The sequence below is a fragment of the Erpetoichthys calabaricus genome, chromosome 6, assembly GCF_900747795.2.
Source record: "Erpetoichthys calabaricus chromosome 6, fErpCal1.3, whole genome shotgun sequence".
In the NCBI taxonomy this organism is placed as follows: domain Eukaryota; kingdom Metazoa; phylum Chordata; class Cladistia; order Polypteriformes; family Polypteridae; genus Erpetoichthys; species Erpetoichthys calabaricus.
This window is the reverse complement of record NC_041399.2, coordinates 2829806-2856824: the sequence shown is the minus strand read 5'-3', so window position 1 is coordinate 2856824 and position 27019 is coordinate 2829806. Positions and strand designations below refer to the sequence as shown.

Below are 27019 nucleotides of genomic sequence, written 5' to 3'. Positions count from 1 at the left end.
CTCATCTCCCCTTCCGTGAGCTTCCTCTTTAGATTTTCGTCACTTTTTCAGATTTTAGTAAACCTTGGTTTGTTGTTATTGTATCTGATAATTGCCTAAGGTGAAATTCAGAGTTCCTTTGTGTCTTTGGTTTGGTCTTTTGGTTTCTTGCCTTCTGCCTGTTGTCTGATTACTGATATCTCCTGGTTTCATATTTCTTCAACGGCTTTATCTCGGAAGTTACAGCTGCACTGATTCGGTAGGAGAAAGTGACAAGTGTTGGTGACACTTTAGTTTAGGTACTACAAACATCCATCCATTAATCCTTTACAATTATGTAACAAGACCTCAACAAAGACTTCTTTTGGTGGTCTTAACACTTCTAAAACATCAGTAGATGGGTTCTTCATGTCTGTGCTGTGCGGCACATTGACATGCTGGTAATACGACGGATATATGAAGGCCTTGTCATATCGAGAGAAATGAGCCTCAGTTAAGCCACCTCAGACACCTCCAAAGTGGCGTTTAAGTAGCAGGTCACACTTCAGAGATGAAGAAACACTTCACTGATGCTTTGTGATTGTAATACACATTCTATAGTTTATGCCTACATTTTATAACATTTATTACTAAAATATGAAAACGTTTCTGTGTTAACAATGTGTTTACACAGATTACTGTAGAAACGGAACACACATGAAATGCGTGTGTTCCAAATAACGATCTATTATTTCCACTCTAAAACTCCACTTCACTCCCAGATAATCAATCAAGGCATGAGCTGGGAGATGCTCGTGAGCGTTCTAAGTCGGTGGGGAGATGGAATAGCCGGCTGCTTGCAGCTTGTCTTTATCGGCACATTTAGAGGACAAAGGTGGGTTGGCACCCTGCCCGGGATTGGTTCCCTGCCTTGTGCCCTGTGTTGGCTGGGATTGGCTCCAGCAGACCCCCGTGACCCTGTGTTCGGATTCAGCGGGTTGGAAAATGGATGGATGGATAGAGGACAAAGGAAGCTGGCCGAGAGGTGCGAATGGTTTTAATGGTTTTAAGGTCGGCCGGATCTACGTGTTTTTTCGTAGACTCTGGTAATTCTAGTGTTAAGGTACTACGGCCATGTGGCGCGATTACCCGAGGGTGATCCGGCTCATTGTTGAGGACCTGAGTGACTAGACCAGGCCAAGGGGACGCCCATGTATCACCTGGCTGTGGCAGATAGAGGGTCATTTCTGGAGGGTGGGACTGGACCGCGTGTCCGCCTGGGTGTCACCAACCGGGATCTCGAGCTGTTTCATCATGAGGTGGATGAGGCAAAATGCTGTACCAGTGCATGTCCCCCAACCTGACCTGAACTAACGTCATTACCAAAGTTTAACCAATCAGCTGTCAAGCTCGAAACTTGTATCAAAAGTCAAAGACCTTAACAGCAAAAGCAACTTCCTTAACCAGGAGAATGTCACCTCAACACTGTTTTTAACCCAAATCTCGGGTACCCCAGAACCTGTCGCTCTGATGATGTCACACATTCCTGGAGTATTCTGGGTAGATTGCTATGGCCCCTGAAATTGGAGGTGCTCATGAAAGCACTGTGGCAGAGTAGTAATTTTAGCCAACTCCTTCAGGAACCCTTCTAGATCCAAACAAAGGGTAGAACTGAATTCTTCATTGTGATGATTGGTATGTGGCAAAGAGGCAAATATTTAAAGTGTAGGCTCCAATTGGGTGTGGGGGTGCAGGAGCACTACGCTCCATTCCAGGGATGGTTGGGGTGCCCAGCTGACTGCATACTAAAGTACACATGTGAGTGTCAGTCGGGGACCTCATTCTTATCTTGGGGGGGGCGCTGTATCACACCTGCACCAGGCAAGCCAATATATGAGAATCCTGCAGAGTAATAATGTGGGGGGAGAATGGACAGAACCAAACAGAAAGAGAAGAAAGAGAGCGCAATGAGAGAAGGAGATTTAAGGCCAAGAAGGATGAACAAAGGCAGGATCAGGAGACGCCAGCGTGCGAGGGGATGAAGGCAGACAGCAGCCGGGAGGAGAGCCCCTTGGAGGAGTGTAGGGCCAGATGCTCAGGGGGGCCAAAGCAATTTTTAGGGTAGCTGGAGTGGCCCGATGCCCGCTCTCGTGTAAGGTGTGAGGCCTGACACAGCGCCCTGCTGGGAGCCCGAGGGACAGCAGACACCTGAGCCTGTTGGTTAGGCGTCTCCTCTGCTTAATTCCGCACACGTCGATTTTAGAAGGATACACCTGGGATTACTGGAGTTTTAAGGGACAGTTTCATGCTGAGATTTTAACTTTGATTTGATGGATTAGTTCTTGAACTATTTAACCTCTAAGGCAGTGCTTCCCAACCTCTCCCAAACCATGGCACCTGTAGTGAAATCTTTTCAGCTAACGGCACCCCTTCACTCTGATATGTAACTACTCAAATTAACAATTTAATCTTAACTCATCAGTTAAAATATCATCAGTAAAAACGCCTAAAATATGCCGAGTTCTTGTTATTTGCATTCTGATGCTTGGTTTGAAAGTGACGTTGCAATTTGCTTAGAACCATGGCTTCATTTGCAAGGATATCACCATACAACAAACATTGCGGGTGCTGAATACCTTTTTTGTCAGCAAATGTAAACCCATAATTCAAGTATCTGTCCTGATTGCATCGTGTTTTCGTTTTTGCAACTTTACTGCTCCCCGCATTATCATTTTCATTGAGGTCGTTGATGCTGCTGTTGTTTTTACGTTTACGACTTTCACTACAGTCGGCCATTTTCGGCGCAAAAAAAAAAAAAACAAACAGACAACAGGAAGCAAAGTCACTTACCCTGTGGCAAGTAAGTAAATTAGAGCTAATATTTATTAATTCGTCAGACTGCACGCTGGACTGTATTAAAGCACACAGGTAGCATGACTTTAGTCTTGAGGTGTAACTGCTATTATTATTATCAGTTCAAATCAAATTTTTTTATGTTCTGACACCTGGCAACGGCACCCTTAGTCCGTGCTCACGGCATACCAGGGTGCTGCGGCACACGGGTTGGAAAGCAGTGCTCTAAGGTCATTTAATATTTACAGTTTCTTTGCTTGTTGAAGTATTTCAATCACTGCTCTATTGAACACTATTTGTTTGTTTGGATTTTAAATAACAGCTCTGTGCACTTTTTGCACCTACACCTTGGCTGGATGTGTGTGTCCTAATCTGCTCGGCTCATTTCTGTTCACAACTATCGACGGTTCGGGTTCAAGAGGCTCCCAGAAGCAAGAAGAGAGCATGGAGCCGACCCGGACCGTCACATATTAAAACAGATGCATACTTTGCTGCTGGATTCAGCAGGTTTGAGAGTCTTGCATTACGCAGTATTTCCTTTAGACACAGATGACTGCAAACATTAACATTTGTAATACCTGGTGAAAGGCTGGCAAGGTGGGCTCATCAAGATCATGTCAAAGTCAAGGCTGTTGAATTCATTCGCAGTGATCCCCTATAAAAAAAAATTTGAATAAGTAACAAACCTTTTTTTTTTTTTACCTGAAAAGACCCCACATTCCCAACTTTAAAGCATCATTGACAGGTTTCCTTTTTGATTTAATGGCCACCATAATAAAAGGACAAGCGTCTGTGTTTCTGTGCGTCTGTCCAGTTGCTACGTCTCTGTTATATGCCTTAGGAATGGAATTCAAAAAAGCAGTGTTAATGTTTGTGGTACGCCATCTGTTGGAATGACGGATGCAATGCATTTTATTTCAACCAAAGTCTGTGAAGCACCTTCTGTTGGAATGACAAACACAATGCATTTCATTTCAATAACTGTTTTTGATGCACCATCTGCTGGAATTAATTTTTTTTTATTTCGATGTGCCATCTGTTGGAATGAAACATGGAGTGCAATTTATTAATACCCACATTACAAAATACATTCCAAAAAATGGTGCACTGCCAGCATTAAGGCTGAGGCCTCTCTATCGTAAAAGGTTGTCCAGGTTTCAGCTTCAACTCCATGTCTCGATAGTTTGTTCCCGATTCCCACAACTCTTTGTACAAAGAAGCACTTTCTGGCTTCTGACCTAATTGCACTTCCCCTTAAATTTCCAGCGATGTTCTCAAGTACGTGATTTGAAGTTGGATTGAATCAACACCTTTGAGGATTTTGCAGAGCCAGATGAGGTCCTCACACAGTCCCCTCCACTCACACACAAGTCTGTCGGGGTATGACATGTCCTTAAGTCCTCCTTGTTGAGGAGTGTTTTGATCTTAATGGGATTAGTTTGTCCAAGGCGCACCGGTGTTCCTGCCACGACTATACTGCTCTTGATAGATGGTTGTCTTCATCAAGACAGATTCCCAGCGATTTCAAAGTTATCCCCTGCCTTAATTCTTCTTCTCCAGCTACCTCAAGGCTCACTTTCTTTGGGTTGTTACCACCATGACCTCGTTTTTCCCTACTTCATTCACATTCCATGGGCCTGATTACTGCACATTCCTTTCTAATTCATCTTCTGAGCACCTTACTAAGATCAGGATGTCTGCATAGAGGACCTCCGTGCCTCACTTCATCTTAACCCTACTACCGATATTCATTATAATTATGGATTACAATAGAAGGCTCAGTGCTGACCCTCGTCGTGAACCAACGTTCAAACAGAAGGTATCAGTTGTCCCAAAACATGCTATGATTCCTGTTTGTTTGTCATTTTTCTTGTCCTTCATTTTAGAGCTTTTTCTGATCTTCATATGTTTATTCGAGGTGTTTGACAAACGCTGTGTTCACATTGCAAGCCTCCTTGCTCAATTTTTTTGTTTAGGTCAGATTTGCCTCTCTTGACGGTTCACATTCAGAAGTACAAGTGAGCCTGATATCTAAATGCAGTGTGAACACATCTGTCCTCTGAAACAAACAGCGATACGTTTGTGCACAAGTCATCTGTGTCACAAAGTAAAGATGACATGCCAGTAGCTCATGTATGCATCGCATAATCTCTGGAGGACAGCAAACAGATCATCAGCTGACAAGGTGGAACAAAAAGCCAGATGAGTCGTTTTGACTGGCGCTGCTGCACCGAGAGAGACGTGTGGATATGACAAAGGAGACACCAATGGTGGCACCGTGACTGTTGTCACAGCTCTCTTCTGCCACCCTGCCGGTGCTGGCTGACAATGATGGTGCTCTACCTAAGCATACAGGCAAAAGTAAAATTTAAAAAATAAATAAATACGTACATAAATTCTGATCTGATCATTCTCATTCATATCGCCTGGCCATGAATCAAAAACATATCTAACCTTGGACCACACGTTAAAGCGACTCAAATTGGATTTGAACAGATCTGTGTCCATCCACACAGCCCTGAAAACATCACGTCTGTGTCACATTAAGGCAAAAAAAAAAAAAAGGGGGGATTTGAGTCACTTCAGCCTGGTCACGTGAACGCAAAGTCTCATCTTTCTATTGTAAAACATGCAAAACATTAAAAGTACAAAGTTAGACATGTTAATAATGATACAAATAATAACAATACTAATGAATAATATTAATGAAGAAGAAGAAAAAGAAACAAATAATCAAGTCAAGTCAAGCTGGGGAGCCTGCACTGGTACAACATGCCACCGCACCCACTACACGACGAAACAACTCGGGATCCCGGTTGGCAACCCCCCCAGGCAGACACGCAGTCCAGTCCCACCCTCCGGAAATGACCCTCTATCTGCCACAGCCAGGTGTTAGGTGGGCGACCCCTTGGTCTGCTCCAGCCACTCGGGTCCCCAACAATGAGGATCATATGAGCTGGATCACCATCGGGGAAAAGCGCCACATGGCTGTAGTGCCGTAACTGACGCTCCCTCACAATGCAGGTCATGTGCCTCATTCAGGACTCCATGAGCAACACAAAGTCAAACCAACAGAACCCAAGGATTCTCAGAAGAGACACAGTACTAAAGGAGTCCAGTCTTCATCTCTAGAGAGCGTCCATGTCTCGCAACCATATAGCAAGACAGGAAGAACCAGGACTTTAAAGACTTGGACCTTCGTTCTTTTGTATAGATATCGGGAGCGCCACACACCCCTTTAAAGTGACCTCATGACCCCCCTATGCTCTCCCAATCCATCTACTGACTTCATATGTTCACCAGAGACATGAATGTCACTGCTGAGGTAAGTAAACCTCTCAACAAGGTCGACACTCTCTCTGGAGACAGACCCAGGAGGTCACTAAAGGCCTGGCTGTTGGTTTTTATCAGGACACTCGCAAGCCCAGATATTCCTCACTCAGTCTCTTCAGACCCCCAATCAGAGCCTCCAATGACTCCGCGAAGATCACAGCATCATCAGCAAAGTCAAGATCCGTGAACCTTTCTTCACCAACAGATGCCCCACAGCCGCTGGACCCCACGACCCTGCCCACCACCCAGTCCATACAAGCAATGAAGAGAGTAGCAGCAGAACACACCACTGACAGACCCCAGAATCAATTGAGAAAAATGCAGAGGTCCTGCCTCCACTCTGCACAGCACTCACAGTACCAGTCTACAGGCCAGCCATGAGGATCCCGCGAACCCTCAGGATGTCCCACAGGGCCACAGCTCGACCAATTGAGTCAAATGGTTTGCGTAACAATTACCACTGTGATCACTTCCTCAAGTGAACCCGCGTACCCTCTGAACACCTGATGAACATCAGAGTCCTATCACTTCTCCACATCATCTCCCTGGAGGTCGATGCACTTCTTTTATGGTTCCTCCAACACCTTCAGAACACTCCCAGTCTGCACCGCTTCCTTAAGTTCAACATCAGAGGTGAACCTGCGGCCATGTAGAGTCTCTAAGTGGGCTGAAGATGTGATAGTTGCATGGTGCTGGATCAGGGGATGCTGCATTGACTCCACCGTTGTGTCCACTCCAATGGTGATGTGCGGTCACCTTTTATCTGTGTTCCCTCTTCATCTCTTTCACGATTTTCTTGGTGGAAGGCTGTTGTTTGAATTTCTTCTTTACTGAAGAAGATGGCTGTTTCCACTGCGTGTTTTGTCTCTTGCTTTCTGGTTCACGTTGACAGACCCCATGTCTCATCCCTGGTGATAATCCACTCCTAAACACTTGGATCATCTTCGTAACGTTTCAGGAAATGGGTTGCAAGCTTCACACTCTGTTTCTTGTGTGGATCAGCAGGATATTTAGGTACCCAACAAGCACTATGGGATGGGCAACTTAATTAGTAGGCTCCTCTGATGGAGGCATTCGCCATGTTGATGTAGGCTTGTGTGCGCAATGCTGATGTTCCCTTTCTACCCGTTCATTGAGTCCTGCCGTTTTCTTTTCCGTACTGAGTCGACATTCTTCTGCGAATTTCAGCAGGTTCCACTCCCTCTGCCCAAACAAATCTAATTACGGCGTGTTGTTCAACAATGGTGCAATCCCACAGCGTAGCATCCGTGTTCATTTGATCCCTCAGCTTCAACTAGACTAACGGCTGAGAGCTGCACTAGATGTACTCTAATTACCCATAAGCCATTGCAAACGTATTGTATTGCGTCAGCTTCTATCAATTGCGGTTGACACCTTATTTTTTAAATCGCCTTTCATTTTTGATTTACTGTCAGACTGTCTGATGACCAACTCTCTTGGCTCTCATGAAACATCTCCATTTTCGCACAATCCTGTTGCATTTCCTTCTTCTTCTTTCGATCTTCTGCCTCATGATGAACAATGGCCCTGTTGTGCTTCTTCTTGTCTGGAATCCAAATCGTCCCTCACCTAACTGTCATTCCCCAGTTGCCCTTCTTTGTTCCTGTGTGACAGTAACGTCACCCTCCTATGAGTGTCACATTTATGAGTACGAGGCTGTTGTGGCGCCAAACTGAATTCCCTCACAGACACTGTCAGTAGCACAAATGCCTACAAAATGTGAACTTTTCATAAAGTTTTCTTGACTATCTGCTACAAATTAGGCCAGCCTCATAATTACTCAACCCGACCGCAATCGTTTAACATAATCGTTTGAATTCTCGATCTTACATTCAAATGTCAAGGGACTGTTTTGGAGAATTAATTGGGCTGTTTCGATCAGTTCCAGCTTCGTTTGGCAGCATTTCTCTAAATGTAAAATATAAATTCTTCACTTAACGACGCAGTCTTGCAAGGCAAATAAAAGCATACCACGATTATGAAGAAACAGCTTGACTTGAAAAATACCAAACTTGTCTTCCTTTAACTTGGTGGATAATGAATGCGTATATTTGTGTAGATACACGCACATCTGTGTTCGATTTCCAGACATCTGTATGGCCTGACATGGCCATAAATTACAAAAAATCCAACATCAGCTCAGCTCTGAACACCGACATGAAGGCGAACACACAGCGCAATCCTCATCTGCGTTAACTCAAAGCGACTGGCTGGTGGGCTTTTGTAAGGCCTAAGCCGCTAGGCGGTGTGGTCCTCTGACTTCTAATTAAATGAAGAAGGAGCCTGCAATCAGAGACGTTTGAGATGTACTAATTTAGAGGGTTTGGTTGGGAGCTCCATCTTGAATGCGTTAGGCACAAAGAGACACACACACACATACATGGCCTCCTCCGCATTCAGTTACTTAAACAGGGCAAGGTAATCAAATCCTTACTGCTTCAGACAACAAGGCAGAGTCTGATCACTTGACACCTGGTCAAATACCTAACATGTCTTGGCTGCCTTCCAATGGAGTTAATAAACACGGTCACCTGAAGGCACGGACCGAGGAGGGGGACGTCTAAAATATACACGAAGGACCGGATGGTGGGGTCCAGTGGCTGAGAGGCATCAGTTGGTGAAGAGAGCTTCACTGATCTTGACTTTGCTGACGATGCTGTGATCTTCAATGGAGGCTCTGATGGGGGCTCTCGAGAGACTGAGCGAGGGGTCCGAGTGTCTGGGCTTGTGAGGGTCTTGCTAAAAACTAAGAACCATGCCTTTAATGGCCTCTTAGGCACAGCAGTGTGTCTGTCTGCGGAGAGAGTGTCGATCTCGTCGAGAGGTTTTCATGTCTCTGGTGACTCTTCCTATGAAGTCAGTAGATGGATTGGGAGAGCATGGCGGGGTGATCATGAGGTCACTGGAAAGGGTGTGTGGTGCCCCCTCCTGATATCTCTGCAAGAGAACAAAAGGTTCAAGTCTCCATGTTTGTGAGACATGGACGCCATCCAGTGACCTGAGATGAAGATTGGACTTCTTCATGTGTGTGTCTCTTCGGAGGGTCCTTGGGTCCCGCTGGTCTGACTTTGTGTTGGTCATGGAGTCCTGAATGAGGTGCATGACTTGCACTGAGGGAGCGTCAGTTATGGCACTACAGCCATGTGGTGCGATTCCCCCCCAAGGATGATCAGCTCACAAGATCCTCATTGTTGAAGACCCAAGTGGCTGGACCAGGGTTAGGGAATGTCTACCTAACACCTGGCTGTAGCAGATAGGGGAGTCATTTCTGGAGGCAGGTACTGGACCGTGTGTCTGCTTCAGGGGATTGCCAACCAGGTTCCTGAGCTGTTTCATCGTGTGGTGGGTGCCGTACCAGTGCATGCTGGCCAACCTGACCTGACCTGGACCGGACGGTGGCCATCTGAATGAGAACATGAACAGCAAGATGGTTAAGGTTAGCGGCTGACGCTGAACTAGACAAAGTAGAATCAGCCAAATCGTTACATAAAGGGACACGGAAAGAACACGGGCTTGGGCAGATTGAGGCAGGTGAAGGTTAGGAATTACACTTAGCTGATCAATGTCAATTTCAATACGCAATATGAAGTTTGAAACTTCAAAGTACCCCTTTTGAGAGTAATCTAAAGAAGTGACCACAAAGGTTAACAAAATGTTAGGTCACATAGCGCCCTGATGTGTACAGTACAAGACTGAGAAGGTTAAACTCACTGGTGAGGCCGCAACTAAAACACTTTGGTCAATCAAGGACAACACAGTACAACAGAAAAGTCCAGAGTGTTATGTTTACATCAGGGTTCCATCTGTGGCTAACATTTAATTGTCATTTTTTCGTCCCTTTTTGCTCATTTCTGATTAATCTATGACTAAGATTGCTGGGGTCGCCCCAGCTGCCCTGTGACCCGGCCCTGGATAATTAGGTTAAGGTAACTGGAAGGACGGATGGTCAGCTAATCAACGAGATAATCCTCTGTGGATGCACTTTGACATCTCACTTGCCGCTAATCTGCTAACCTCCCTGTCACAGAAATTTACTGCTGTGAACCAATACAACCAGTAGAGTTAATCAACGGCCGGGTCTGTCACTGTGAGGCCTTCCTGACATCTTGTCTGCTTCACTCGGCAGGTCTCTCTGGCTGTGGTCACAGTTAAATTCCATTGAATTATCAGAGGCCTTGATTTGACAGACTGCCAGGTGGAGCCTTTTGGGATGTCAGACTCCAGCTATGCTCGGTTCGTGACCCTTGACCTGGCAGTTCACTGGTAAATTCCTGCAATGACTCGCATGTGTAAAAGGTGACAAGGTGACATTTGGCCTTTGTTTTTCAGGTCCAGATACCCGGCCACAATTCTACTGGGGTAGACAATCTGCTTTTTCACTCGGCTCTGAATGTTTAGTTCATTTGGAAATTACAACTTGGGTTCACCTGTAATTGCTAAGGCCAGTCAGTTGAGCAGGATCTCTTAGGGTGGACGTCTTAAGCTCTACATCTCACTAGCTCTGCGTCAGTCTTTCAATTAGTTAATATTTAAATTTCAGGTAGAAAATAATGTGTTTCAAATACAAACACTAAAGGCATGATGGGTGGGATACTGCAACACAGGCTATGGAAGATTTTTGGAGCTAAAATTAATCAGGCTAACTACCATACAGTATATACTCACATTTAAGTCCTATAAGTCGGGACTTGATTTTACCGTTTAATTTCCGGTATTTTATAATGTCGGTCGTATAAATCGAATCCGGAAAACTCACGCTATTGGTCCAGGAGATTACGACATGCTAACACCCACCTGAGAGAGTAACCACAGTGTGTTGTGCCTATGTGACGACACAGTAATACCCCAACTATTCCAAAGCGACGTTTGCACTGCTTTGTGTATCTCACACCCTCATACGCCTCGATCATGAGAGCATCCCTTATCTACGATGGAGCGTTCAATCAGAAGAAAATACGAAGCTGGTTTTAAATTAAAAGTTGTCAAAGTGGTGAAAGAAAGAAATTGGTAACTGCGCTGCCATCCATCCATCCACCCTCTTCCGCTTATCCGAGATCGGGTCGCGAGGGCAGCAGCTTGAGCAGAGATGCCCAGACTTCCCTCTCCCCGGCCACTTCTTCTAGCTCTTCCGGGAGAATCCCAAGGCGTTCCCAGGCCAGCCGGGAGACATAGTCCCTCCAGCGTGTCCTGGGTCTTCCCCGGGGCCTCCTCCCGGTTGGACGTGCCCGGAACACCTCACCAGGGAGACGTCCAGGAGGCATCCTGATCAGATGCCCGAGCCACCTCATCTGACTTCTCTCGATGCGGAGGAGCAGCGGCTCTACTCTGAGCCCCTCCCGGATGACTGAGCTTCTCACCCTATCCTTAAGGGAGAGCCCAGTATGCTGCTGCTGGAGTATGGGAAGTTCCCCTTGGGATTAATAAAGTATCTATCTATCTATCTATCTATCTATCTATCTATCTATCTATCTATCTATCTATCATATAGTGCCTTTCACTTTTATCTATCCATCTATCAATCAATCAATCATATATCACCTTTTATATCTATCTATCTGTCTTCTGTAAAAAGCCAAATCTTCGGTGGCACAAATCAAGTTCTGCCCACCTGTTTGTGTCGCATATTTGAGAACAGCGGCAGCAGTTAAGGGAAGTACTTTTAGGACTGAGACCAGAAGCAGGTCTTGACACAAAGAGTTGTTGAGACAACTGAGACAAGCTGCCAAGTCATGGAGTTGAAGCAGAAACCTTGAGAAGCTTTAAGAAGTGTCAGGATGAGAAACTGGGACAGCTCAGCTATTAGCTAAACAAACGGGCCAATGGTCTTCCTCTCGCTTGTCACATGTCGTATGTTCTTCTACGCAGGTTCACGTGTGTCTTCCTACAGGATGTCCATTCAATTTAATTTGTCACAGGTGGACTCCAGTGACATAACGAGGAGAATTAAAACAAACGGGACGTCCCTAAGCACAGTATGGGGTCCCACTGCACAGGATGTGAATGCGTCTATGAAGGAGAGTTTACAGTTTTTGATTTTTAATAAACCGTTTCCTTTCTCATTATGGGATGCTGAGTGTAGACTGACAGGCAAAAATGGCAAATGTATCCATTTAAAACTAAATCTACAGCACAATAAGCTGAAAAAAGCGAAGAGGTCTGAATATTTTCTGAATTTTAAAAAGGAAAAGCTTTAAGTTATTTTTTCCTCCTTTTCCTCGCCTTTTTTGGCTGAAAGAAGATGAAACAGCTGGATGGCATTGCGATGAATAAGTGATAAACAGAGTTTCCCGAAATGAGGTCAAGTCTAAGCCTTTCTGCGACACGTCCACTTCTCCAATCAAAAGGCTAATTGTTCAGCCTTCGGAAGGTTCAACTTTTCAGGCCACGGGCCTTACGTCACACAGCAAGCATTCCGGCTCATTCCAGAACTTTCCGAGTTTCATACAGTAAGCACGCAGGCAGAGCAGCGCTTGTGCAATGTGGCCAGTGCAGAGCCTAATCCACTCATTACTAACAAAAACAATGAAGGTGACGCCCGGCCAGCCAGCGTCCTCACGGGAGGCCAATAAAAGTGGGGTGCTGTGGGGAGAGCTTCCTTATCAGGACAACCGACGAAGTTTATTAAAGAGATCTCAGAGTGATTATTTACAGAATACAAAACACTTTCTTATTCTCCTTTTCTCTCCATATGCCTTTTGAGAATTTTGAAGACCCGGACTGGGTCCCCATGCCAGGTCCTTGGCACGCTGACAGGTGTTGTGTTCATCTGCCCTGCTGCTTTGATCTGACGGCTGGACAGACGTGACACATGAAACTGTGCAGAAGGGACCTCAAAGGGCAAAGGCCAACCGTGGAAAATGAAGGAGTAAAAGAATGAACTGGTGGTGGGGGGGGACGACAAATGTCTGCAGAAAAAGGCAGCAGGAAAACTTGAGTACAAATAACGTACCTCGATAGTTTTAGGCCACAGATACACATCTGGAAAATTATGCTTGTAAACTTCATTGGCTGTGGTGTTCACATCCACCGCTGCAACGACTTCTGCTGAAAGGCCCGAAGCTAAAAGAGAATAAAAATTAAAAAATCATTCAATTCCATTCAAGATTAACTTGTAAGACACCCAGTCGAGAGACGACAGGGGGCGCTGCCACTAACCCTCTCATCTCAAGAAGCCACCCCATTTGACCCCGCCCCTTTCCGGTCCAATCAGCATTAAACCCTGGGTATCCTGGAAGGAGGAGTCATTACTGGCGAGAACAGCCCACCAGATGGGGCACGGCTAGCAGCGACTGCAGCCCCCCAGAACCAGACTGGTGATGATGGGGGTGAGTGTCGTTCAAGATTAATGGAGAGGCAACGGACAGCCAGCCTGGGCCAGAGACAGAATGAAGATGTTAGTGAAGACCTACAACGGTTGTCCAGCACAGTAATGCTATCAGGACCAGCAGCCTTGCAGATCATTCCAGTGTTTCTTTTGCATTGATGTTCCTCACAGAGAGCAGAGGTTTCCATGTTGCTGCCTTCCCATCAACCCCATTTTTCATCAGTCACTTTCTTATTGTGGAGTTATAATCTACCATTAAATACATGTATCTTTCAAATTTAGAATCCAAATTATTCTTCTTCTTTTGGCTGCTCCCGTTAGGGATCACCACAGCGGATCATCTTTTTCCATCTCTTCCTGTCCTCATCATCTGGCTCTGTTAGGGCTCGTTTATACTTCACACTCAGAATGCGTACGCGTATGTGCACGCGCACACATCATGGCTGCCAGCGTTCATTTGACGCGTCCTCTGATCAGGTCTTCAGAAATGAATGCGACACGTGTGCGAGTTGCAGTACCAGTGAAAAGTCGGGGGCGGGGGGGGGCGCAGTGTGATAAAAGTTGGAATGTGACGTCAGAGTCTCTGTTTACTATCGACATGTGACAGAAAGCCGCTTTGTGATCCATGTGTGCGCTTCGATGTTTGATGAACGGTTCGATGTGGTGAAGCAAAATGCTGACATACAAATGCATTCGCGGTGCTTTTATATTCAAATGTCGCATATTCCCCATCGTAATGACACGATACATTTTAAAAGTCTCACATGACATCTCCTGTGCCGTTTTTTTTTTTTTATTGCACCTTCACATCAAAAAGTACGGCGGCGTATGTGAGCCACTGAGACAAAAATTAAGGAAAAGGTCTATTTTGCGATTAAAGTGGAAATTTCAGCTTAAATCTCAAAATGTCCTCTTTAATCTCGTAGTTTCCTTTACCATTGAAGCAGACCATCGTAAATGTCATCTTAACACCAAACAAGTTGTTAATCGCTACCTGCTTCTGGGGCGTCCTCCTGACCTGACAGCAGCAATCGACACACAGAACATGTCACATTTAGGATATTCCAGCTCTCTTCACATTTATATAGGACAGATAAAGACCTACATTTGGAATTAATAGGACATTTTAAAAAACTCCATACTGGATTAATAAAGATTTAAAAAAGAAGTTGCAAAGGAAAAAACTGCTTTATAAAGGTACATAAGACTAAAAACTACAAAGTGAATCATAGAGTGTATGAGGACATGAGGGCAACCATTAAGAAGGATATCAGGAAGGTTAAAAGACAGTTGGGGAGGAAAATAGCAGATAAGGCGAAAGACGACCATAAGAGATTCTTTAAATAATAATAATAATTCTTTGCATATACTGTATATAGCGCTTTTCTCACTACTCAAAGCGCTCAGCAATTGCAGGTTAAGAGCCTTGCTCAAGGGCCCAACAGAGCAGAGTCCCTATTGGCATTTATGGGATTCGAACTGGCAACCTTCCGATTGCCAGTGCAGATCCCTAGCCTCAGAGCCACCACTCCACCTATAAATAGTTATAAATAAACCAATAAATAGTAAGAGAACAGTCAAGGAGGACGTGAAGTGCATCAGGAATAGTAAAGGGAGATTTAAAGACACAGACAGTGAAAGAGTGCATGCATTAAACTTACAGATAACCTCAGAGCAGTAACAGGGACTACTAAGGAGGTACTGAGGGATTTGGAAATTGTAGAGGGAGAAGTGCTGCTCAGAATAAATAAGATGAAATCAAACAATTCACCAGGACCAGGAAATATGTACCACAGAGTTCTTAAGGAGGTTAGTGAGGGCAGATAGAAACCCTTGACGCATATTTATAGGAAGTCACTGCACACTGGAGAGATTCTGAAGGGCTGGAGAATGACAAATATCATCACGTTATATAAAAAGGATGACAGAGCAGAGCCAAGCAACTACAGGCCAGTAAGCTTAACATGAAACATCACAGGAAAATTAATGGAAGGAATTATTAAGGATAAGATTGAGCAACACCTGGCAAGGACAGGACAGTCAGCGTGGGGTCAGAAGAGGGAGGTCGTGTTTTACTAACAGGCTGGAATTCTATGAGGAGGAAACAAAAGGATACAACCAGAGTGGAGGAGATGAGATTATTGATGTGGACTTTCAGAAAGCATTTGATAATGTGCCACATGAGAGGGTGGGCAACAAACTAAAAGAAGTGTCAGTTCAGGGTGTGGGGTGTAGATGGGGGCAGAATTGGCTCAGACACAGGAAGCAGAGGGTGATGAGGGTGTGAGGAACCTCATCAGAACTGGCCGATGTTAAGAGTGGTGACCAGCAGGGGGCAGTGCTGGGGCTGCTGCTGTTTTTAATAAATAAAAATGATTTAGATAGGAATACAAGTAACAAGCTGGTTAAGTTTGCAGATGATACCAAGAAAGGTGGATTAGCAGATAATTTGGAATCCGCTATATCATTACAGAAGGACTTTGACAGCAGACAGGCTTGGGCAGATTTTTGGCAGATGAAAATGAATGCCAATAAATGTAAAGAATTACACATAGGAAGTAAAAATATGAAGTTTAAATACACAATGGGCGGTCAGAAAATCAAGAGTCCACCTTATGAGAAGGATTTAGGAGTCGTAGCGGACTCTAAGCTATCAACAGTCAGACTCTGTTCAGGAGCCATGAAGAAGGTTAACAGAATGTCAGGTTATATAGCGCCTTGATGTGTGGAGTACAAGTCACAGGAGGTTCTTCTCAAGCTTTATAACATTCTGGTGAGGCCTCATCCGGAGTCCTGGGTGCAGTTTTGGTCTCCATAAAGACATAGCAGCACAAGAGAAGGTCCAGAGATGAGCAACTAGGCTGATTCAGGGGCTACAGGGGATGAGTTATGAGGAAAGATGAAAAGAGCTGAGCCTTTACAGAGATGAAGAGGAGACCTGACTGAAGTGTTTAAAACTATGAAGGGATTTAGTCCAATGGATGGAGACGGTGACTTTAAAATGAGTTTATCAAGAACACGGGGACTCTGCTGGAAACTTGTTGAGGGTGAATTTCGTACAAACATTAGGAAGTTTTTCTTTACACAAAGTACGACAGACACTTGGAATAAGAGACCAAGTAGTGTGGTGGACAGCAAGACATTAGGGACTTTCAAAACTCGACTTGATGTTAGTTTAGAAAAAAATAAGTGGAGAGGACTGGTGAGCTTTGTTGGGTTGAATGGCCTGTTCTTGTCTAGAGTGTTCTAATGTTCTAATTCAGAATCCTTAGATTTCTACTTGATATCACTTTCACGATGAAAAATGCATTAAAGTACGTATGTCACATTTTACAGATAAGTCGTTAACTTCACTTAAATAATGAATACTGTTAGTAATTACACACGGTGGAGGAGCAGTAGTGCTGCTGCATGTTCTCCTGATGGGTTTCCACAGTGGGCGCCGATTTCCTTCCAAAGACATGCAGGTTTGGGGATCAGGTGAGGGTAAAATCTGGACAACTTCTCCTTGTAGTTCCAAGATCTCAGGCTGAAGTCGAGGGGAGATCAGTTGTTATTCCTCGGATTTGGAAAGACTTGCCTTTTCATGTCAGGTCTTCATCGTCTATCAAGGTTTTGATAAGTCAGCTTAAGACCTACTTGTTTTCTTCCGCTTTTCACTGTGTATGATGGGATTGCGGCGGATGTTATAATTGGTTGTTTTATTAATCTGCATCTGCATGACTGTTTGCATTGTGTTTGTTTTAACGCTTCTTTGTAGGGCACTTTGCCGCACCCTCTGTTTATTAAAATGTGCTTTTATAAATAAATAATCTAATCTAAAATGACGCTAGTGTGTGTGTGTTTGTGTTCACCTGCCGATGAGCTGATGCCCCGTCCAGGGATCGTTTCTGCCTTGCGCCCAATGCTTGCTGGAATGGGCACATCCCTGAGATCATCAGAGATATCGTGGCAAGGTGTCCTAGGAATTTAATGGATGTGTCAGGCAACTCACAACACAGCAAAGCCGAACATTTTCTCACCGTGATGATATCTCACACTGCCCCCTGGTGGAATCTTCCAGATTTACGTAAAGTACGTGTGCAGGTATAAACAGTACAACGCTTGTGTAGCAGTAGCATCCACTGGAGTAGGCGTCACATCACGTGAAGTATAAACCCGGACTAACACCCGTCACCTGCATGTCCTCTCTCAACACATCCATAAACCTTCTTTTAGGTCTTCCTCTTCTCCTCTTGCCTGGCAGCTCTATCCTTAGCACCCTTCTCCCAATATCCCCAGAAACTAAATTTAAAAACCCAAATATCAAAGTAAAATTATCCTGAAGGAGGCTGCCTGTACATATGACGACAAAGTCCACCACGTTGCTAAATTCTCCAAGGGTTCAAAGTCCAAATGCAGTGGGAACACACAGTGAAGCTCTCCAAAGTCTCAAACAACTCTCTCAAGCATCCTGGCTGCTGATGAACAGAAAATCACAACCAGATGTCTGCTAGGAGCACCGCGTTAGCCTGCAACCCGCCTTTTCTGGAAAACAGACTTCTGAGTGAAGCCACCGGCCAAATGTGCTGCAAGCTTGTAAAGAACACGAAGAAAGAAAGAAAAAAAAAAAAAGACAAGCCAACCAAAGGCGCGCGACTGAAAGAGGAAGTGGGCGACGGCCGAGATAAATTTGTCAAGCTGCCCCAAAGCCAGCTCGCTGCGGCTGGCTGAGTCACAACGAAAGCACTTCCCTGTGTCTCATTTGAGCTCCAATGTAGAACACTGCAACCCAAAGCAACTTCCAAATCAAGAGGACAAACGCCAGGGGTGAGCATGCAAAATCCAGACACGCGGCAGCTTCAAAGCAGGCAGCACATCCAGACGGGTTCAGCTCGACATCATCAAGCCCGTCATTCACGTGAATTTAATGCTTTACAATTGAGCCACACAGGGCATCACACATCCATAAAATCTGTCAAAAGATAAATCTGAATGGGAGAACAAAGAAAAGAAAAACTCTCACCAGGTCTAAATGAGGGGCCTCAAAAATCACATCACCGTCTGTAAAAGTGGAGCCGAGCGTCCCATGGCTAAAACACAGGAGATAACAGCACTGCTTCCTCATGGCCCTGGACTCATATTCAAAGCACAGCCGACAACAGCCTGGGACGCGTTAGAAATGCCAGGGCCAAAAAACACGCAGTGGGCTCAAAAACTTACCAAGTTGGACAGTCGCGGCCCAAAGTTTGGAGCAGGACCCAAGTGTTGGTTTTCACCAAGACTGCTGCTTCAGTGTTTTTAGATCTTTGTGTCAGATGTTTCTATGGTGTACTGAAGTAGAATTACAAGCAGTTCAGAAGTTTCAAAGGCTTTTATTGACAATGACATGAAGTTTATGTGGCACAGAGTCCAGATTTGCAGTGTTGGCCCTTCTTTCTTTTTCAAGACCTCTGCAGTTCACCCTGGCAGGCTGTCTGTCAATCAACTTCTGGGCCAAATTCTGACTGATGGCAGCAGCCCATTCTTGCAGAATCAATGCTTGGAGTTTGTCAGAATTGGTGCGTTTTTGTTTGTCCACCCGCCTCTTGAGGATTGACCACAACATCTCAATGGGCCCCAAAATGTTGATTTTTTGTTCTGTGAGCCACTTAGTCCTCACTTTTGCCTACTGGCCCGGTGCTGCATCATGTTGGTCACCAAACTGTTCTTGGATGGTTGAGAGAAGTTGCTCTAGGAGGATATTTTGGTCCCAATCTTTATTCATGGCTCGGGTTTGGGGGACCACCAAGGCAGAGCTGGCTCAGGAATGGCAGCAGGCAGGTGGGAGTGCATCTGTACACACAGAGAGGGAGGCCTGGTGGGTGTCAAGAAGGGCAGCAAAGAAACCAAGAAAAATATCAGGGACAGACTGATATTCTGGGATTGGACTGCTGGGGTCAAGTCATTTTCTCTGATGAATCTCATTTCCATTCCTGGGTCCTCCCTGCGTAGAGTTTGCATGTTCTCCCTGTGTCTGCGTGGGTTTCCTCCGGGTACTCCTGTTTCCTCCCACAGTCCAAAGACATGCAGATTAGGTGCATTGGTGATCCAAAATTGTCCCTAGTGTGTGCTTGGTGTGTGTGCCCTGTGGTGGGCTGGCGCCCTGCCCGGGGTTTGTTTCCTGCCTTGCGCCCTGTGTTGGCTGGGATTAGCTCCAGCAGACCCCTGTGACCCTGTAGTTAGGATATAGCGGGTTGGATACTGGATGGATGGATGGAATCCCCTTTCCGATTGTTTGAGGCATCCAGAAAAAAAAGAGAAGAAGAGCGGCGCTACCATCAGTCCTGTGTCAGGCCAACAGTAAAGCATCCTGAGACCATTCATGTCACGTGGGGTTGCTTCTCAGCCAAAATTTAGCCTGAGAACACAGCCCTGAATGAAGAATGGGACCAAACATCCTCTGAGAGCAACTTCTCCCAACCATCCAAGAACAGTTTGGTGGCCAACATGACAGAGCACCAGGCCAGTAGGCAAAAGTGAGGACTAAGTGGCTCAGGGAACAAAATATCAAGATAATAATAATAATAATAATAAAGATAAACTTCATGTCATTGTCAATAAAAGCATTTGAAACTTATGAAATGCATAGATAGATAGATAGATAGATAGATAGATAGATAGATAGATAGATAGATAGATAGATAGATAGATAGATAGATAGATAGATAGATAGATACTAGTTAATGATATATAAAATTTAAATATATACTGTATATAATTTTATATAAATATAAAAGATAATCTAATAATATAACTCTATAATTATTCTATGACAAGCAACAAACCCCTCTCAAATATTCACTGTAATGAATGAAAAGGGAGAAAATTAAAAAGAAATATAAACTTCTGACTCAGCAGCCCCTGCTCCAGTGAGGCGCTATATGGGTGTACTGTATTGCCAATAATATAACGGACCCCCAGTGGTGTTTCTTGACCGCTTCTGTTAAATGATTTGTTGAGTGAAAGTCCTCAGTGTTTTTGTGTCACAGAGAGGATGTGCAGCATTGTTCATTATGGCACTCAGTGTGGTCTTCATTCTCTACCCCACCACTACCTTCAGGGGGTCCCATTACTGAGCCTGCCTTGTTGATTTGGTGGGCCTCTCCTGAAGTGATGTTACCAGCCCAGTACACCCACACTGGCCATCACAGAGTTGTAGACGATGTGAAGGATGTCACCATTTCCACCATCTGTACATCAGTTAATTGTAGAACCACAGCCAGATAGCAGAAAAGCAGTCAGTCAAGCCAAACACAGTCAGAGTCCGCCAACAAGCTGCCTCTCCCTATTGGCTGCTGTACAGCTGAGTCAGTGCTGGGCTGGCCAATCAGATGAAAGGACCCTTCTAAACACATTGAAGGAAAGCAGTTTTTTTTTTAAAAAAGGGCCTGCTCTGCCATTTCTTCTCTAGTTCCTTTGTGTTATGAGGCCAGTTCAACCTGTCAATAATGTGGACCCCCAAGTACTAGTAAGAGTGGACCACCACTAAATCCACTCCCTGAATAGTGACCAGATGTAGAGGCTCTTAGGTGTGGTGAAAGTCCATAAGCAGTTCCTTGGTTTTGCTGATGGCAAGTCCACCCAAACTACTCTCCTTTGTCTCATCTCCTTTATCAATGCACCCCATAATTAAGAATGCTGAGTATACATAACTGTCTTTATTGAGGTTTAAAGTCCTGAATCAACAGTAAGGACCACTAGCGGGCAGTAAGTTTTGGTTAATTTATTCAAACCATCTTGATTGGCCAACTTGCTGTGAGACCCACTGCGTCAAATCCTCCATGACAAAGCCTTAAAAAAACAAGAATAACAAACGACCTAAAAATATTTATGTTAGGCAGCATTCCCAGTGGGGGGATGTGGCCAGGTGGTCTTTCAGGACCCCTTAAGATTGATTTTTTTTTTTTTTTGGTATGTCTTTCTTCTGTCCATCCTGGCCACTTGACCTTATCTTTACCAGTTCTATATTTAAGGACTCTCTTAATTATACTGTACACCTACCTTATGCAAGGGTGCACGGTTTGTTTTTGTATACTATGTATGCATTATTATTCTGATCTAACTTTAACTTATTTTTCTTTAGATGTTTCTCTTTTTTGAAATGTTGTAAAGCTCCACTGTTTGAATAAAAATATGCTTTACAAAGAAATGTTGCTGCTGCTGTTGTTCTTATCCCAAAGAGCTGTCCCCCCACTGCTCAGCCCAAGTAGTAGTGAAACAGGACAAACTTTAAAAATCAATAGAAGAATTTAAAGAAATGTAATTCAGACCAAGCAGAAGGTAGGTACTCTCGAACGTCAAACGTCGCCACTGTATCTGATCGTGTTCAGCTCTGATGGGAGAGCGTCCCCCGCATGGGGAGAAAAGCATGCGGTCGTGATATATCTGCCTATGAGCAGCTACTCTCTAAAACACACGAAGCTGTGATATCATCTCGCTCTTAAAAACATCAAACGTTACTCCTTAACAATCTCCAGATGATAACGTCTGCTGAACAAACAGGTACCGCTAGCTAAACGTAGGCAAGGTACGCTCCAACACATAGCAAGAGGTAGAGCGACTCGAATGGAGGCTGGCGCATGAGTGAGGATGGCCCCGCCCCTTAGCCCACAGCCTCTCTCTTGGATTCGCGCAAATAAATCAGTACCACAAGCGAACTCTGATACTCAGTGCAATGAGAGAAGTCGCAAAATCAACCGGAATGTTGAAGCAAATTAAAGAAAAAAACCTGATCTAAATCCACAAAGCCAGACCCAACAATTCAGAAGAGCTGAAGGCCACTATCAGAGCAACATGGGCTCTCATAACACCTGAGCAGTGCCACAGACTGATCGACTCCATGCCACGCCGCATTGCTGCAGTAATCCAGGCCAAAGGAGGTCCAACTAAATATTGAGTGCTGTACATGCTCATACTGTTCATGTTCATACCTTTCAGATGGCCAACATTTCTAAAAATCCTTTTTTTTGCATTGGTCTTAATTGATATTCTAATTTTCCAAGATACTGAATTTGGGACTTTCATTAGTTGTCAGTTATAATCATCAACATTAAAAGAAATAAACATTTGAAATACATCAGTCTGTGTGTAATGAATGAATCTAATATACAAGTTTCACTTTTTGAATGGAATTACTGAAATAAATCAACTTTGTCACGATATTCTAATTTTATGACCAGCACCTGAGTATATATACCAGTAACGGCGCACTGCTATAACGATAATGTGCAGTGAATATACTTGACTTGAGCTTTCACAGCTTTCATCCTCTTTCTCTGTACGTTTCACATTTGTTTGCTCAGAGGTTGATGCGCTTGCTGTTTCCTGAGCAGCTCTTCTTCTTTTCTCCACCCTAGCGGCCCGCTTCTTCTCTTCTTTCGTCGGCATCTTTTTACGTTAAAACTAATTAAGTCAGTGTTTGTATTCCAATTACTTAGAACGTTTTCTTTCATTTTTCATTTAAGCTGGCACTTAAGTGTTCAATCTGCTTCAAGAATGATTTAAGATATGAAGAGGTAGAGGAAATGATGGCAAAGGTGGTAGGGATGAGTACGGCGCCCATACACATGTGCCACACAGCCACCATGCTGGCCGCTGCCGAGAGTTGATTCTACAATAAAATAAAATAAAAAGAGGAAAAACCTTGGAGGCCAATCATCACCCCGAAAGCGGACAGTAGATGTCACATAGTATATGTGTACCAAATTTCAGGTCAATAGGTTAAACGGTTTGCGAACTACAGGTGATTTAAAATCCTGGACAGAAAAAACGAACAGCCACGGTAGCGTATTATATAAGAAGGAGATATATAAAATATAAAACATGTTGGATTTTATCTCTCTCTCTCTCTCTATATATATATATATATATATATATATATATATACATACACACATACAGTGGGTACGGAAAGTATTCAGACCCCCTTCAATTTTTCACTCTTTGTCATATTGCAGCCATTTGCTAAAATCATTTAAATTAATTTTTTCCCTCATTAATGTACACACAGCACCCCATATTGACAGACAAAAAAAAGAATTTTTGAAATTGTTGCAGATTTATTAAAAAAGAAAAACTGAAATATCACATGGTCCTAAGTATTCAGACCCTTTGCTCAGTATTTAGTAGAAGCCCCCTTTTGAGCTAATACAGCCATGAGTCTTCTTGGGAAAGATGCAACAAGTTTTTCACACCTGGATTTGGGGATCCTCTGCCATTCCTCCTTGCAGATCCTCTCCAGTTCTGTCAGGTTGGATGGTAAACGTTGGTGGACAGCCATTTTTAGGTCTCTCCAGAGATGCTCAATTGGGTTTAAGTCAGGGCTCTGGCTGGGCCATTCAAGAACAGTCACAGAGTTGTTGGGAAGCCACTCTTTCGTTATTTTAGCTGTGTGCTTAGGGTCATTGTCTCGTTGGAAGGTAAACCTTCGGCCCAGTCTGAGGTCCTTAGCACTCTGGAGAAGGTTTTGGTCCGGGATATCCCTGTACTTGGCCGCATTCATCTTTCCCTCGATTGCAACCAGTCGTCCTGTCCCTGCTGCTGAAAAACACCCCCACAGCATGATGCTACCACAGCCATGCTTCACTGTGGGGACTGTATTCGACAAGTGATGAGCAGTGCCTGGTTGTCTCCACACATACCGCTTAGAATTAAGGCCAAAAAGTTCTATCTTGGTCTCATCAGACCAGAGAATCTTATTTCTCACCATCTCAGAGTCCTTCAAGTGTCTTTTAGCAAACTCCATGCGGGCTGTCATGTGTCTTGCACTGAGGTATGTGTGGAGACAACCAGGCACTGCTCATCACTTGTCCAATACAGTCCCACAGTGAAGCATGGTGGTGTGGGGGTGTTTTTCAGCAGCAGGGACAGTACAACTGGTTGCAATCGAGGGAAAGATGAATGCGGCCAAGTACAGGGATATCCCGGACAAAAACCTTCTCCAGAGTGCTAAGGACCTCAGACTGGGCCGAAGGTTTACCTTCCAACAAGACAATGAGTGGTGGCTCTGAGGCTAGAGATCTGCACTGGCAATCGGAAGGTTGCCGGTTCGAATCCCGTAAATGCCAATAGGGACTCTGCTCTGTTGGGCCCTTGAGCAAGGCTCTTAACCTGCAATTGCTGAGCGCTTTGAGTAGTGAGAAAAGCGCTATATAAATGCAAAAAATTATTATTAAAATTATTAATGACCCTAAGCACACAGCTAAAATAACGAAGGAGTGGCTTCACAACAACTCTGTGACTGTTCTTGAATGGCCCAGCCAGAGCCCTGACTTAAACCCAATTGAGCATCTCTGGAGAGACCTAAAAATGGCTGTCCACCAACGTTTACCATCCAACCTGACAGAACTGGAGAGGATCTGCAAGGAGGAATGGCAGAGGATCCCCAAATCCAGGTGCATCTTTCCCAAGAAGACTCATGGCTGTATTAGCTCAAAAGGGTGCTTCTACTAAATACTGAGCAAAGGGTCTGAATACTTAGGACCATGTGATATTTCAGTTTTTCTTTTTTAATAAATCTGCAACAACTTCAAAAATTCTTTTTTTTGTCTGTCAATATGGGGTGCTGTGTGTACATTAAGGAGGGAAAAAATTAATTTAAATGATTTTAGCAAATGGCTGCAATATGACAAAGAGTGAAAAATTGAAGGGGGTCTGAATACTTTCCGTACCCACTGTATATAAAAGCCAAATACCACTGATTCGGTCATCACGAAATCTCCTGAACCATGAAGACCATGTTACCCTTGGCCCATTGGTGCTCGCTAAGAAATGGTTTAAAAAATTTTGTGGTCCAAGCACAAAATTTCTTATAGTTTTTTAGACCTGTTTGTATGTCTGTCCACTTTGCACAAGAAACTACTTAACAGATTTAAATCGGGTTTTTTGGCTTGACCATTCCGTTGATTTTGTGACTTTCTCATCGCGCTAAGACAACAACAACAACTTTTATTTCTAGAGCACATTTTCATACAAATAATGTACCTCAACGTGCTTTACATGATGAAGAAAGAGAAAAAAGACAAAGTAAGAATTAAAATAAGAGAACACTAATTAACATAGAATAAGAGTAAGGTCCGATGGCCAGGGAGGACAGAAAAAACAAAAAAAACTCCAGATGGCTGGAGAAAAAATAAAATCTGCAGGGGGTCTGAGGACACAAGACCATCCAGCCCCCTCTAGGCATTCTACCTAACATAAATGATCAGTCCTCATTGTATTCAGGGTTCTCATGGAAGGACTTGATGATGACGGTCATGTGGACTTCTAGCCTTTAATCCATCAATGGAGGGACATCACGGTGCTTTGATCGGGTGACGGTGATCGCCACCACAGAAAATCGGATAAAAAGAACAGAAGAGAAAGTAGGGGTTAGTACAGATATTGGAGCCACCATGAATAGCAATGATAAATAATTGAATATGCAGAGCATCAGGATTAAACTAAAATGAAGTTATGAGAAAGCCATGTTAAAGTAAAGTGTTTTTAGCAGTGTTGTACAGTGTTCCACCGTATCAGCCTGGCGAATTCCTATTGGCAGGCTATTCCAGATTTTAGGTGCATAACAGCAGAAGGCCGCCCGCCCGCCTCACCACTTCTTTTAAGTTTAGCTCTTGGAATTCTAAGCAGACCCTCATTTGAAGGTCTAAGGTTACGATTTGGAATACAGTGGTGTGAAAAACTATTTGCCCCCTTCCTGATTTCTTATTCTTTTGCATGTTTGTCACACAAAATGTTTCTGATCATCAAACACATTTAACCATTAGTCAAATATAACACAAGTAAACACAAAATGCAGTTTGTAAATGGTGGTTTTATTATTTAGGGAGAAAAAAAAATCCAAACCTACATGGCCCTGTGTGAAAAAGTAATTGCCCCCTGAACCTAATAACTGGTTGGGCCACCCTTAGCAGCAATAACTGCAATCAAGCGTTTGCGATAACTTGCAATGAGTCTTTTACAGCGCTCTGGAGGAATTTTGGCCCACTCATCTTTGCAAAATTGTTGTAATTCAGCTTTATTTGAGGGTTTTCTAGCATGAACCGCCTTTTTAAGGTCATGCCATAGCATCTCAATTGGATTCAGGTCAGGACTTTGACTAGGCCACTCCAAAGTCTTCATTTTGTTTTTCTTCAGCCATTCAGAAGTGGATTTGCTGGTGTGTTTTGGGTCATTGTCCTGTTGCAGCACCCAAGATCGCTTCAGCTTGAGTTGACGAACAGATGGCCAGACATTCTCCTTCAGGATTTTTTGGTAGACAGTAGAATTCATGGTTCCATCTATCACAGCAAGCCTTCCAGGTCCTGAAGCAGCAAAACAACCCCAGACCATCACACTACCACCACCATATTTTACTGTTGGTATGATGTTCTTTTCCTGAAATGCTGTGTTCCTTTTACGCCAGATGTAACGGGACATTTGCCTTCCAAAAAGTTCAACTTTTGACTCATCAGTCCACAAGGTATTTTCCCAAAAGTCTTGGAAATCATTGAGATGTTTCTTAGCAAAATT

General features: G+C 44.1%; 1 protein-coding gene across 1 annotated transcript in view; it reads right to left on the bottom strand.

The window, feature by feature from the left end:
• The window catches only part of trdmt1 (tRNA aspartic acid methyltransferase 1), a 127354-nt gene that overhangs the window by 77397 nt on the left and 22938 nt on the right, over positions 1 to 27019 (bottom strand). Inside the window, exons 2-3 of the mRNA XM_028803363.2 lie at positions 13115 to 13224; positions 3390 to 3466 (exon numbers count right to left, since the gene is read on the bottom strand). Coding sequence (XP_028659196.2) covers positions 3390 to 3466; positions 13115 to 13224 — 187 coding nt within the window. The remainder of the gene's footprint in view (positions 1 to 3389; positions 3467 to 13114; positions 13225 to 27019) is intronic.